This window comes from Alligator sinensis, unplaced genomic scaffold (assembly GCF_000455745.1).
Source record: "Alligator sinensis unplaced genomic scaffold, ASM45574v1 scaffold322_1, whole genome shotgun sequence".
NCBI classification, from domain to species: domain Eukaryota; kingdom Metazoa; phylum Chordata; order Crocodylia; family Alligatoridae; genus Alligator; species Alligator sinensis.
Window position 1 is genome coordinate 919,713 of NW_005842154.1, and position 14,897 is coordinate 934,609.

The 14,897-nt window shown below is 51.5% G+C and overlaps 1 protein-coding gene across 5 annotated transcripts in view; it reads right to left on the reverse strand.

The window, feature by feature from the left end:
* Positions 1–1,844: 1,844 nt before the first annotated feature.
* The window catches only part of CHD5 (chromodomain helicase DNA binding protein 5), a 51,260-nt gene continuing 38,207 nt past the window's right edge, over positions 1,845–14,897 (reverse strand). For 2 of the 5 annotated variants that reach the window (XM_025206381.1, XM_025206383.1), the window contains 8 exons: positions 13,543–13,632; positions 12,433–12,570; positions 12,015–12,123; positions 11,356–11,488; positions 10,301–10,496; positions 9,795–9,958; positions 9,139–9,253; positions 1,845–5,387 (listed from right to left, as the gene is read on the reverse strand). In XM_025206381.1, the coding sequence (XP_025062166.1) occupies positions 5,269–5,387; positions 9,139–9,253; positions 9,795–9,958; positions 10,301–10,496; positions 11,356–11,488; positions 12,015–12,123; positions 12,433–12,570; positions 13,543–13,632 (1,064 nt within the window). In that variant the 3' untranslated portion in view covers positions 1,845–5,268. Of the gene's footprint in view, positions 5,388–8,964; positions 9,016–9,138; positions 9,254–9,794; positions 9,959–10,300; positions 10,497–11,355; positions 11,489–12,014; positions 12,124–12,432; positions 12,571–13,542; positions 13,633–14,897 lie in introns of those variants that run through there. The other 3 variants (XM_025206382.1, XM_025206385.1, XR_003094507.1) reach the window with 3 other exon arrangements.

Here is a 14,897-nt window from a genome sequence, read left to right on the forward strand (position 1 = left end):
CTACATGCCTGTCCTACCTCACACCCTACATGTGAAGCTAACAGGCAGCCACTGCCCTCCCTATGCCTCCTCTTGCCTACCTAAGTACAAGCTTTTGGGGGGACAGTGCACTCAGAGGAAAAGGCACAAAGCTTCCTGTGCCAAGCAGGAAGTAGGGGTGCAGACAGTGACAATTTTTGCCCGATGTGGCCACAGAAAGTTTATAGCCACAACCAAACACAAGTGCACAGCTGCAGACAGCTTAAAAATGGCTGATTGGGTGAAGATTGGACTCCTCACTGCATGAGGGGTCAGATGAAGAAGTTTCAAAACAGAGCGTCTTCAGTAACTTCTGTCTGCGCTGCCTGCCAGCCGCTAGCTGTTTTCAGGCTTGGGGGTGGCTCCAGTTCACCCATCCACCCTCCAGCGCTGGCTGGGGAAACCTTAGAACAAGGTCCCTCCACGTCCTTTCCCGCTCCCCTGAAAACTTTGCAGCCAGGCAGGGAGGAGGGGCTGTTGCTAGGTGAAACCAGCTGCAGGCTTAACACCAGCAGCTAGATTCCCCTCCTCGCTGAGACCAACAGTGAACTTCTGTCGGGTCGGGAACTGTTGCAACTCGGGACACTTCCTGCAAAGCCTCCTCAGTTACAGCAGGGAGCTGCACTTCTGTCTGCGCCCTTAGGAGAGGTGCTCACTGCAGCAGGGAACATGGCACTGACCCACAGCATAAGAAGTCCTTTGAGATAAGACACTTGGCCTTCATCCAACATCTTCAGAGACAAAAAGGTGACCTGCAGGCCTTGATCTGTGCACCCGCTACAGCCTGCATGAGATAGGGTAGTGATCTTTACCCTTAGCTGCTGGCTCTCTCACCAGGTGAAATACAGAAGTAGCTGGAGAGGTCGGCACCATATACAGCTACACAGAGACCAGAAGGTCTCTGGTCAGTCTCAGACAGCTCTTCCCCCTTTAAATGCTCACTAAATTCACCTCTTTTAAGCCAAGAAGTAACCAAATCATCAGTGGAGTTCACAGCCAACTCCAAATCAGGTGCCTGATCCAATTAGCAACCCCTAAAGCGCTTACACATAGCAGATAGATACAGAGCCAGCAGTGCAAAAAAGTAATGCAAGAGTGTCAAGCAGTAAGACAGGCCTTGATGTGAGTAGCAGGGAGCTGAAGGCAGCATTGGGGCTATTTGGCAGAGTTTTGGAAAGGACAAAGGGTCGTGCCTGCCTCCCACCACTGGCATGCTCCGGTGGGGGCGGGGACCAGTGAGAAGCTGCTGCTGCATCAGTCCCAATAACAGGGAAGCATCACATGCCAGGCCCTTTTTTAAAGGATTTATTAAAACACAGAAAACAAAAACAAATACACACAGAGTACAAAGGAAATATGGTCATGTTGAATACAGTCGCCATCAGCCTTCCTACAAAAGGTCATCACTGTGCAATCAGTATCACAAAAATAACAAACCAAGAGTTGTGAAGGCAAAGTAGCGTTAAATGCTTTCATGTCCCCCTCTCCCAGCCCTGGGCTGCTAACTTTAGTTTGTTGAAGCGTTTCATCTTACTCAGAACCTTGCACGCTCATTGTGGAGGAGAAAAGTCCAGTCAGGATGAGATCCTCTTGGTCCCAGCATTGGCAGGAACCTCCTCTTTCAGCTTTATATGGGTGCAGTCACAGCCAGGAGTCAAGGTTGCAGGAGCAGGTGGGCAGGCTCGAAGGGGGTTTCTAACCTAACATGGAGATTGTAGCGGTTTGGAGAGACCAGCGGCAAGATGTTTTCTGTGCATTGAAATCCCTCGTAATCTCATTGGGGCTGGGGAAGGGGTCAGTGGCTTGTGGGGAGGGGGTTTACCCCATCCACTTGCAAGCCATCTTATCTAACACAACACTATGTTGCAGGGAGTCTCCCTGCCTTTGGGCAGAACCCAGGCTGCTGGGGCAGCCAAGAGTGAGCTGCCTGCTTCCTCTTCACAAGGAGACTTTGCAGGCAGAAGCTTTGAGCAGGCCTATAAAGCAGAAGACAGCATCCGGCAGCAGCACGCAGTGCCTGCCCTGCGGCCACCGGCATGAGCGTGAAAGCCGCTGGGTCATCTTGTGGCAGGAGGGTTGTTCATGAAGCATCTAGGCTCCCCGCAGTCAGAAACTGGACCCTGGGTGCTGGCTAGAAGCACAGTCCTCCCTGTCTGCCCCCTCAGGTCTGCTTACTGCCACCCAAGGTCAGCCCTGCAGTTTGCCAACTGGAGTGTGCCAGCTCGACAGCTCCTCCGTCCATGGAGCCGAGTATGCCCTCATCTCTGTAGAGTCCACGTGGTCACTATGCAGCCTCTGGGCAATACTGAAGAAGCCCTGACCATACAGCCAAGACAGCCTAGCAAAGAGTTCCTTGCAGGGACATATGTAGCATCCTCTTCTTTACCAGAGTAGGCAGCGCAAGCAGGGATTAGCAAACCCAGGATAGAGCCCCTTCACCAGCTGGTGGCATCAGCCAGCCCAGACGAGCAGATGCAGGGTTATTACCCTCTGATGATTACTCAGCAGCCTGGGAGAGAAGCAGGGGTGCAATCTATAGGAAGGCACACACCCCTGTCCCCGTTTGGCACCAAATCACAGCCTGGCTGGCTCTCAGCAGAAGCCCAGAGGTGGAGGGGGTCCTAAGTCCCTGTCTCCACCCAGGGACACAGCTGAGCCATGCTCTGGCAGCAGACTGCCCTCCGTCAGTGCCAGTTCTTAGGAGCACTGTGCACACAATCCACAGGTCTGCATGGCTGTCCCATTCACTCTAGTGCCGAACGCAGACCAAGCTGTACAACAAGTGACTGGACTCACAGCACAGGGTCCTTGCACTTAGCCCTAGTACAGTCCATACCTGGAGCAGGTCACTGCACAAGAGACATGAGCCAGCAGAGCTGTGGCTGGCACAGACACCCTCTGCTATGGGGCTGTTCAAAAGAGGCCAAAGGCAGGTAGAGCTTCTCCCTTGCTCTTCAGTCTTGCCTGGCCCCAGCGTGAGCCAGCTGCTACCTCTGGTTAAATACTGAGGGGCTGGGGAGCAGGGGCTGTCTACATTGCTACAAAGAGGTAGAGGACTACAGCTGTCAGAAACAAACCATGCTCCCCTGTCAGACCATGCTGCTCCAGCAAAAGCCAATCAATGCCCCCCCCACCCCCCCACCCCCAACAGGAAAACAGGGGGTTAGCTATAAAGTAGCAAAACTAGGCAGCATTTAGGGGCAGGGACAAACTGAGCAGCACTTTTTTCTATTTGCCTGGATTGGACAAGTGAGTCTGAGGTTTTGTCCTCTTCTCTCTGGGGCCGAGGCTTCCTCAGCTGCTAATATCAGTACTCTTCACACAAGCACCCTTCTGCCCTGCCTCCCTGATCAGCTGGCCCCAGATGGCACAGAGTGAGCCCAGCTGTGAGCCACCCCACTGCCAGGCCTGTCTGCCCAGGGAAGAGGATTCTCCTCAGAGTGGTCACTGGCACAGTTTGGCTGCTGCTGCACTATGCACTCTTGCCCGCTCTGCCTTCCCATCCAGGCACTGGCTGGCAGCTGCCAGCTTTGACACAGCACCCAGCACCACCTCCTGCCAACTCTGAGCTAGGACTCAGGCTGTGGGCCCTCTTTCCATTCTTGAGTGGCATTTGCTATGAGGAGGGCTCCCAGAATGGCAGGGAAGGCATCTGGGGGCAGAGCAGGGCTTGCAAGGCAAGGAAGGAGGAGAATCATGGCACAGCTCACGCTCTGAGCCACAACAGTGAACAAGCCTCAAGAGCAGAGGGGCAGGAAGTCTTAGTGCATGGAATTCACCTACTGCCTAAGCCAACAGGCTTTGCATGGAAAAATGGCATTGTCCTGGGGGATTCAGTTGCACACTGGGGCCTTGACCACTCTACCCATGGGGCTCCTGCCCTACTCCCTGTGCACCTAGGTGCACCTAACAGTGGCCAGAGTCTTGCCCAGCCCCTACTGCCAATGCACAACTGGTGTACTGGCAGTGGAAATGTCCTGTGCCCTGGGGCCCACTCAGCAGCAGCCCCTAGCACACAGTGGCTTTGTTCCCCCACTTCCACCAAAGACCTGAGCCAGTGGCTACAAGCACACTGTGGAGAAGGTGGCCTGGGGGCAGGCTGGCCACTCATCTCCTCTCTGGGCACAAGGACTGCCTCCCCCTTTCATCTGGCTCAGGAAGCAGATGCCTTGCAACTCAGCTGGCCCCTTGCTGGAGCACAGATGGATCCCTGCAGTTCTGCAGGGCAGGGGCACATGGTCACATAGCCCAGAATTAAAACCCACCAGCAATCCCAGAATCCCAGGTCTTTGCATGTAAATCACCTGTGAAGTGCAGAGCAGCCGGGCATGCCCAGGGACCACCCAGCAAGTTGGCCTTGACGGGAAGGCAGGGGAGACTTCTCGCCTAGCACATCTGTGTGTCTGATCTAGGGCATCTTTGGACAAGGAATTACAAGAGACTGCATGGTAACTGGATCCTCACAGTGCCCCCAAGGCTCCAGCCACTGGGGCCTACATTGTCTGCTAAACCAAAATTGTGTACTAGCTCAGAAAAATGCACCCAAAACAGGCCAGAGTGAGGGGACTTGTGTGGCCCCTGGCCTTGAAAGAGGCCAAGAATTATTACAGTCAGGAGTTGTGAGGCTGGGACCCTAGTAACTTGTCCCTGGTTGGCCACCAGACTCCCTGTCATGCTCAGCAGTGAGAGCAGTAGAACGTGAGGTCAGGCCAGGCCCATTTGGCAACACCACTGCTGCACTCTTCCCCCACGTATGGGACGGGGGGAGGGGGAAGAGGGGAAGAGGGCAGCAGCCAGGTACGCTCTCCCTGAATGCACCCAGGGGGCTCAGCAGCAAGGTGGTAGGGCAGGGCTGAGAGTGCATGCATTGGCTTAAATACAGAAGGGGCACAGAAAGAGAACCAACGTAGGAGGCAGCTGCAGAAAAGGACAAAGCTGGGCTCCGGACTGATACATTAGGGCACTGGGACTAGGAACAGAACTTCTGGGAAGGTCTCCCTCCACATCGGATAAGTGTCAGTAAAAACAGGAACATAAATGCCCTGACTCCAGAATCCCTTTGCAATTCAGCCAGCGTTCTTGAGACAAGCTCTTCAAGTCTTCAATAAGAAAGTGCAAAAAAAGTACAAGGAAATGAAATCCCCTTCAAAGAAGTTTTTGAAATGGGCAGGGGTCGCTGTGTTTTGTAGTGAGGACCACTTTAAAGATGAGCAGGGCAGGCCTGGGTGCCAACACCCACTAGGCGGGGTGTTAGTCTTCAATGCAGATGACATCACCATGTTTCCCCTTGTGCTCCAAGGACGTGCCATCCTTCAGTGACTCTGCTACTTTTTTATCAGGGTGGCTGGAGGGTGGCCCACTGGGGGTTGCTGAAAGAACAGAAACAAAGGCATTACAGGAGATCAACTTCTATTTTCCTTGCTGTTGCATGACCTTAAAGGAGTAGAGAAAGCAGAGCCACTGTCCAACCTAAAGGGAATATTCTTTGAAGCAAGCAACCCTCCCCACGCTGCACTCCCACCCCAACAGCAACTTGCACGTGCCCTTCATTTCAGCCTACAAATGAGCCCAGCCCAGCACCTAGGCTAGTATGGTACACACACAGCAAGGTGTTCATAGGCCTGTGGCTGCTACTTGCTACCTCTCCCTGCTAGGGAGGTGCAGCCAGAGAGTGCATTTGCTTTTTTTCTTTCTTAGAAATGCTTTTCTGTATGGAAAGATGTGGATGGCCATATGGTGAGGATGGAGGGACAGAAGCATGTAGCCACCTCACCTTTTCAAGCAGCAGCAGCAGCTCAACGATGTAAGGTGACGTGAAAGGCACAAAAGAACAACAGCAGACAATGGTGAGCATGTGAGTAAATGACAGGGGTCAGAGAGGAAGGAGTCTGCAGGATGGGGACGGAGCAGTGAGAACAGCCCAATCTCTCCCAGCCTTGGAGACGGTTAAGGCAGCTGTAACCAGCTGTCCCTGGCATCCCTTCCTCCAAACCAGGGTCCCTGAGCTGCCACTGAAACACAGTGACTAGTGGGGTAGAACTCCATTCTGTGCCAGAACTGGACAGGACTCTGGCTACCCACGCATTAGAAGTACAACCTCCAGAAGCCTACTGCTACACAGGGTAAATCCTGCGCATGGCCCCCACCAGCAGGAAAGTGCAACCACTAGGTGTTAGCAGCCCTTGGCTACAGGGGCATTTCTGAACCTCACTATCCTGGAGGATAATAGAAAGCCAGCCTTCCTGTGTAGTTATACTGGCTGATGAGGCCTGGTGATATGACCAGGAAGATTATTTCCTGGGTCTGGGAGGAACCTGCAGGACACAGACCTTGAAAACAGCCTCAGCCACCTGTGAGGCTTGTTCTGTTGTGCAAGGGGCAGGATTCTAACAGAGAAAAGGGGGTTGTGCAAGCAGGTAACTATTCGTTTGGATGACTATCAGGCCTGCAGTCAGCAATCTGGCTGCCTAACTGACCTAGACAGCTCAAGAAAGACCTTGGGCCTCTGAGGCTGTTAGAGCCACACCATAGATGAGACTCACCAGTGCCCTAAGGAGGAGTGAGGCATTGACAGATGTGGAGCTCCCCAGTCTAATTCATGGCACTTTACAGAAAGTACCATGAGTTAGACTGACCCCTCCTGACCCAACAGATGTTTTCTGTTGGGTCAGGGAGGTGGGGGATCAAGCTCCACTTTGGAGCCAATACAGCCAAGGACATGTGCATCTACAACTTCTCTCCCCCAGCCCAGCGCCCCACCCTCCGCTGTTTGGGGATGGGGCTGAGCTGCATCAGCCCAGCCACCCAAGCAGACAGAAGTTAATGAAGGCACTCTGCTTTGGAGTGCCTTCATCTGAACCCTCATTAAATGAGGGTTAATTTGTCACACAATCAAGGACTTTTAAAGCGGTCTGCAGCCATGCACTTCTGTCCAGGCATAGCTGTAGAGCACTTTCAACAGGCCAATCACACAATAAATGTAACTTCTGTCTTGTACTTTAATGAGTGTCCCAACCTGCAAGCATGCAGTATCAGCAGCTATAGCCTCAGGGAGCTCTCCCAGGGAGCTACCAAGCAAGAGAAGTGAGAAAGGAGCAAAGAAACAGAGAGAGATTCCATACATCTGATGCATGCAAAGCAGTGGGGGGAGAAGGGATAATGAGACCGTGAGGATAGTTTTCCTAGCACCTCCAAAGTAAAACTAAAGGGAAAACCTCATGGAAGCCCCACCGCTTTTACAGTGACTGGTGTGTTCATAAGTGCTTGGATGAAAGACCAGGGGAGGAAGGAAGAACAAACCTGCTCCAAATTATGAAAAGGACAGAAAATTCTGACCACACTTAATGCCTAATTGACAAATCCCCTGCACTGATAGCTTGATGCAGAGGCAGGCAAGGTTCTTTTGGTAAATCTGATATTTTATTAGACCTACTCAAATAGTTAGAAAATTTCTTCTTAGCAAGCTATTTTTCCAACTATTTGAGTAGAAAGAGTGGTTCCAATTATTTGAGTTGGTCTAATAAAAGATATCAGATTTACCAAACGAACCTTGTCTGCCTATGTCCTTAGACCAACACGGCTACAACCTACACCCTTGATATAGTCAGAGGGGTTTTCATATATGCAATGCAGATCTGAAGCTGAGCTCCCCAAGCCTGCACAGAGATCCTTGCAAAATCTGGGGTGGATCCTCCAGGAGCTGCCTCCTTTATGGATTCCTCCTAACTCCTGGCCTGGCACTGGGAGGGGAGCACCTGGGACAAGATGCATGAAATGCTGACAATGTTGCTGCCCTTGTGCTTTCAAAGCAATGTGGTGCATCAGCCTAGCAACCAGCAACGAGGTGAGTGAGATATGGGGACATGAGATGCACAAACTCCAAAATTGAAAGGCTCCAAGAAACCAGCCAGATCCACATCACACGCTTAATGAACAATCCCTGTGGGAGGGACAGGACACTGTCCCAGATGTGGCATGAAAATAGAACAGAGTAACCCAAATGGTGGGAGTGAAATTAGTCCTCTCTTCCCTCTAAAGTTTCAGCATGTTGGAGTGCTTTGCACACTCCTCCAGCACTCTGCAACACACCCGGCATTGGCCTGCATGGAATGCAATGAGTGAGAGTGCCTGACCAATGCCACAAGGGGACTGCAGACTCCCGGACCTCTTACTTTGTGAATGGTGCTGATGGAAAAGCTGTTCCCCTGGCTGACACCATTAAACCACAGTGTGCCCTCCAATTCCTGGCACCAGAGTGGCCACAATTTCCTGAGGACTATCTCCAGGAGATGACCCCTCCTGGAGGAACTGCCTGCTCACTGATACAGCCCCCTTTGTAAACACTGTTGGCTGCACTCCAAACAGCTGAATCCCACCACATATCAGACTGGCAGCTGTAGACAGCAGGTCTGGGAGAGCCACGTGGGGGTCTGCAGGAGACAGAGAGGTCTAGCACCATGGACCACACACTTCTCCGTGGGTAGGGTTAATTAACTCATTCCACCTTGTTACTCACTGATGTTGAGGCTAGGAACAGATGTTGCATTTGTCCCTGGACCAGTTGTGCCTGGATTTGTCTAGGAACAGAAACATCCCAGGATTGACATGTACACACATCACAATCAGGGTTCAGCAAATGGTTGAATGCACTGCTGCTTTTCTGCCATCAATTCAATGATGCAATCCCAGAATAACTGTTCAGACACACATTGCAACGTCCTGAGATAAACTGTTAGTACTTCTTATCTCATTAACCAATTTAGGATTTATCCCAGGACAATGGACATGGATGCCTCAATGACTGCACTTTATCCCAGGATAAAACGGTTGATCCTGAGATAAATGTGACATCTGTTTGTAGCCTTCGACTCAATCATGTCACTACATATCCCCTAAGAGATGGAGCAATGCAACACGTTTAGCAGAGAGTAATAAGCATGGCCTTACCTCAGGTGGAAATGAGAACTGCAGAGGAAAATCTTGGAAACGGCTAAATATCTATTGATAAGAGAGAAAACAGCTGGCTTGCCCAGTGTCCTTTGGCTTTGTGTGTGGCCCACTGAAATTTGCCACTTAAAATTCCCCAGTTAGAAAAAATATCTGCTAGAAATCCCAACCTACCAGTCACATATGGTCCCAGAGGCATCTGACTGTAGTTGACAATTCCACCTGGTCCTGGACCTCGGAAATTAGGCCCAAAGTTGTTGTTGTAGATCTGGGAGGACCCAAAGGAGCCCTGAGAAAATGGGAGAAAATAACTGCTATTCTGATCCCCAAGCAAAAAGCCCTGCTCTATCTGCCTGCTGGGCCCTGCACCATCACCAGGATGGACCCCAAGCTCCCTGCTTATCCTGAACTCGCTCTTATGCAGGCACTCAGGCTGGCCCTGGCATGCCGGCTCATGTTCAGCAGCAGTGCCCTGGGGTACGTGGCACCGTTCTGTACAGGCTGCCTCCTAAAGCAAGTGTAGCCACATTCACATGGTGCTGTGGGCAGGCATAGGGGCAGGCTTGCAGCCTCGGTCACTCAGCAGGACTCATTAGCCTGCCCACAGCACTATACAGGTGCAGGTTCAGAAGACAGCCTGTGCAGAGCAGGGAAGGATCCATGAGGGTGCAGCTGCCAGACAGCAAATTTGGTGCATAGATGTGGCCTTGCTGTGACATCCTGAAACATCTGCAAGGGATTCTCCAGGCAGATCCAGACTGTCCAACCTGCAGGAAGCCACCATTAGTCTGCTGCCCAGACCCCTGTCAATACTCCAGTGCGTTTCTGACCTGCTGGACGGTGGGGTCACCTCCCCGGGTTGTCAGGCGGCTCAGAATGCTCCGTTCAGACATCTGCAGGCGGGCAGCCACAGGTGGTATCCGGGACAGCATGGAGGGCAGGCGGGTCACATCTGCCTTCATGTCACTCAGCAGCTCCTCCAGCTGGTTCAGAACTGCAATACAGACACAGCAATGACACCCTGTTTAGCTGGGAAATGCTCTGGACTGGGGACAAGTGGGCTGAGACAGAAGCAAAGGAGACAGGAAAGGAGTTAACAAAATCCAGCAGGGCTGTCCCTCAGAAATTAAAACATTTCAAGCCTCCCAGACCTAGAAGGGAATGCAGTTCTTGCAGAGCCCTGATCACGGGTAAAGCTGGCAGAGTTTGGGGAATATGCCCCTGTCACAGGAGCCCTCACAAGTGGCCAAGGAAGGTTAGAGGGGATGTGACTAGCTCCAGGCCAAGGAAAGGTTGAGTCAGAAGCAGGGAGAAGGGGTAGAGCCAGTGCACACACCTTTGTGCAGGACAGCATTGGCAGGCTTGTTCCCGGCAAGGGATTCTTTGGAGAGATGCTGGTGACTTTCAGCAAGGCACTCCACTTCAGCCAGACGGGCGTTCAGTGCCATGGCTGGGTGACTGGGGTCTTGGGTCATGTTGAGGTATGCGGCCCTTCGCAGCTGCTCCTCGATCACCAGTGCCTGCTCCAGCAACTGCAGTGCAACAGGAGAGTGGGAAGAATTCAGGGCTGGAGCAACAGGACCATTGCTGGAGGGGGGCAAATTGGGGTGGCTGCCCCGGGCCCTGCAGACAGTGCTGTACAGGCCCCACTACAGCTGCCACATGCCACTGCTGCCAGCTCCGGCTGCTTGCCATGCCCCACCCCTGCTGCTGCTGGCTTCTGCAGGTGGTCGCCACTCCCACCCCCTGGCCTCGCACAGGCTGATATGCCCAGGGCCCTGCACACCCCTAGCGACAGCTCTGCTCAGCAGGCAGCACCGAGGCACTGTTTATACTAGGACACTTGCCAGCCCGCACCAGCCACCACAGGGAAGCTGTCAGAATGCATGCACATCCAGGAGGCCAAGCACACCCTGGCAGGGCATCCACTATGGAAAGGGCTGTGGCTAACCCCCTGAGGATGGTTGGGTTCCACCTCTGGAAGCTGAGGGGAAGTAGCTCATACTGCTCAGGGACTCCACAGCTTCCTAGGGGTGAATGGAGATAGCATGCAGCGAACCCAGGACTCTGCTCCCAAAATCCTTACCGAGTGACAAAGGGCCTGGAGAAGGCACCCAGGAGCAATTTCATTGCAACACATCACAGTGACACTTCCTCCCAGAGGAGCAGCACATGGCTCAGTGCTGCCTGCAGCCTACTCCCACCTGGAGCACCCACCCTTTGGGATGGTCCATTTCTATTCAGGCTACTCCCTGCACCCTACCCGCCCTACAAGCCCACATCACTTTGCTCCTGCCAAAGCGAGTGAGACCAGACGCCTCCCACCTTTGACAGACAGCCCCTCACACCTGCCCTATTCCACCTGAGAGCCCCTCCCCATCTGGCACTCACTTTGAACCGGCGTGCGAGGAACTTGTTCTTCATCTCAAGGTAGTTCCCCTTGTGGATCTCTGACTTGAAAGGCTCATTCAGAATCACATAGCGTGGGTCATTTTGGATGTCTTGCCAGCGGGCATAGCCATGACTGAGTGTGGCAAGGGGTGTTAAGGGATATACCCAGGCGTGTGTGACCTCTCCAAATGGAAGCCTCTCAGGTTAACCCAATAATGTTCCACGAGCAAAACCTGAATGTTTAAACAGAACACCCAATTGACCCTGACCACATATTGTGCTGGTCTCCTTGTACAGGTAGAGCCACAGACACAAAGGGGTTAAGCAACCTGGCCAGGCCATGAAGAGAACAAACGTCAGAGCCAGAATTTGCACTCAGGTGGAGCAATGCAATGACACAAATCTGCAGCACTCAGTCACCTCTCTGTGGCCCTGCAGTGGTACAGCCTCTTTGGTCCCCTCCCAGTGATACAGCCTTTGTGGTCCCCTCCCCATCAACCTTGTGCACCCAGGCTCTCCAGCCCCCTCCCCGCTGTGACAGTCTGATACCCCCATCCCCTCCCAGTGGCCTAGCTTTCTGGCCACCTCTCCATAGTGACACAGCCTCTCCGATGCCTTCCTACTGCCTGGGAGTAGTGACGGTCCTCAGGAAAAGATACGTGACAATTCCTGCCAGAAGCCAGTAGTCATGTCTCCGGTGCCAGATGTCATAGATCTTGCCAGAGGAGACTGCGGCTCTCTCCTCATTCTGCCACAACGTGTGCAACTCTGCAAGAGCAAAACACAGGCAGTACCATTTGACCTAGACTGCCTGGACACACACCAGGGCAGGACAAGCTGAAGTGCAAACAGCAATGTGCGCTGGGTGCAAACTCTAGAGATCAGACACATTTCAGCCAGTGACTGCTGGCAGAGGGCATAGGTTAGACATGCTGCTCCAAGACCGCAGATTACACATTTGAAGAGCCAGGCTCAACCCCTTTTTAATGGAGGTGCAGTTTCTTGCAGGACTGTGCAGAAGTGGTGACTTTCACCAGTAGATCCTGAAGGAAGAATGGCACTTCAATAAAGCATTACCTGTAAAGCCGCCATCAGCAATGTTGAACATGAATCTGAAGTTTGCATTTTTGTCCTCCTTCTTCCCATCTTCTTCCTCCTCCTTTTCACCATTTTGTTGAGTCTCATTTTGCTCCTTCTCCTCAGCCTTGGCCTCCTCTGCTTAGCAAAGACAACAAAGTCATATTAGCAAAGTTTCCTTTGTCAGGGCAAACTGAACAGATTAAAATCTTACCCTTGCCCTTACCCAGGAGCTGCTGTGCTCAAACATCTCTCAAAAACAACAGAAATAATAACTGTCCCAGCCCTTGCATGTTAACCAGCTGACCCTCCATCAAACATGAGCTGCACCTCTCAGCTGAGGTGCTCCACTAGTTGGCACCAGGAGTTGGCACCAGGAGTGAGAATGCGTGTGTCTGGTGACAGGCAGAGCTATGTCCTGCTAACTCCATGTACTTGAACCAGAGGCCACACAGCTTCACTAGTGCATTTCTACACATAGGCTGATCAGCAATGCTGAGAAGACTTGCACTGTGCAAACATGTCTGTGGACAGCTCCTTGGGTGGAGATCTATTGCCTCACCACAGAAAGGCAGAATGGAAATCAGGACAAGCCCTCACTCTCGCTTCTGGCAAGCTGCATCTCCTATGAATGGGTTGCAGCTGGAGACAATAAGCCAGCTGCAACCTCCCTTATGCCTCTTGCACAGGCTCACTGCCTGATGCTGGGGGAGCCACTTTCTCCTTCCACATTTCCGCTTCTTCCCTTGTCTAGTGGGGCAAGAAATACAAGTCACATGGCAGAACGCAACCAGGACTCACAGCTAATGGGTCCCTTGGTGTTTTTTCAAAGACAGCAGTTATGAGCAGCAAGGCAGAATAGAAGTACACCCTCACATCACATCTGGACTATAACAGCCTAATACAACAGGACTGTAGTCCCCAATCATAGCTTGTAGATGACACAACATGGCCTCTACCACAACTCAAACATCAATACATAAGGAGAGCTGGTTTTGTATTCCATTTTTGCCCTGGTGAATATACCATATAGATACACAGGGGCTGACCCATTAAACACTGAGTAAAGGCACTAGTTCTTAGTTGCCTCCGACATTAAATGTTTCTTACCTGACTTGAATTCTGTCTCCTCCCCTTTCCCTTGTTTGGCATTTAACTCAGACTTCTCCAGTGGCTTTTCTTTTTCTTGAATTGCCTTGTCTGTAGGAATGGAACAGGCCCATGAGAAGACTGGCAGGTCAGATGCTGCTCAGGAATGACAATTAGTCATTGTTGGATTGCTTTGCTTTTCTCTCTTTTAAGGTGTAAATGATTTGCTTCCCTAGGAATCGGTGCTTTCGTGAAACAAATTCTAACAAAACAGTTTTCCAAATGAAAAAGCATTTTCATTGAAACTGAAACATGTTAATTTCAGTAGGAAAAAAATTCTACTGAACTGCTTCAGCTTTCTCACTTCAGTTCATCTCATTTTTTACTTCTATATCCCATCAAAGTATCAGTGCTAATGTTATATGTTATTCATATCACATTTATCATAATGTTTTGACATTATCAAAATGAAACCATTCACAAGCCCTGAATCAAAATTCTTCAGCATGTTCAGCCCACAGGAGAGTTTGGAATTACAGCTTTTCATGCTGATTTTGAGCAAAAAAAATCTCTTTTTCTACCAAGTCTATTATGCCTCCTTGGCACACACTGGAACAGCTCCCCTCAGCTTCATTTGGGCCCTCCTAGTGCTGTTTGCTCCCAAGAATTAAGCCTCTAATAGGGTGAGAACACATCTCTCAACCAGCCCTGACTGAACTGCCTGGGAAAGAGACAAGGCCCCTTTCTGGCACTAGGGTACATCTTACAGGCCAGCTGCAAAAAGCTGAGTTACTTAAGAAAAGACCAGTTTTATGAAGGGAAGTGTTGGGCAGCCTAAATGCAGGGTTAGCAATGAGCTCTCCTGCAAATGACACTCTGGAAAGGAGCAGTGGCTAGAGCAGATGTGTGGCTCTGAAGTTCCTCAACTCTTCCAGGTTGGAATCACACCAGTGTCTATTCAGTCTATAAACCCAGTGTTCACTGCAGAGAAGCTATACCAAGTCACTGAAAACCAGACCAGCACCAAGCAGGGAGGTGCTGAGAAACTGGATACATTCAGACACTAAAAACAAAAAGCAAGAAAAAGACATGGCAACTTCAAGGCAGAGAGGACCAAGGTCTGGCCTGGACAGCAGCTTCTGGGAAATGGAGCAGATTCTCTCCAGCCTTGCTGCTGGGCAAGTTTTATCATGTGCAAATGAGGAGGAGTATGCCATGTGGGCAAGGAAGGGATGCTGCAAACCACACAAGCACACAGAGGGGAGTCAGAACACATAAGGAAGAGGAGTCCTGAGCCAGGCTTTGTGGCTGCAGTGTCTGAGCCCAGACCATGACAATGCTAGGCAGGTGTGCCAGGTGCACAGTGCTTGTTCTGG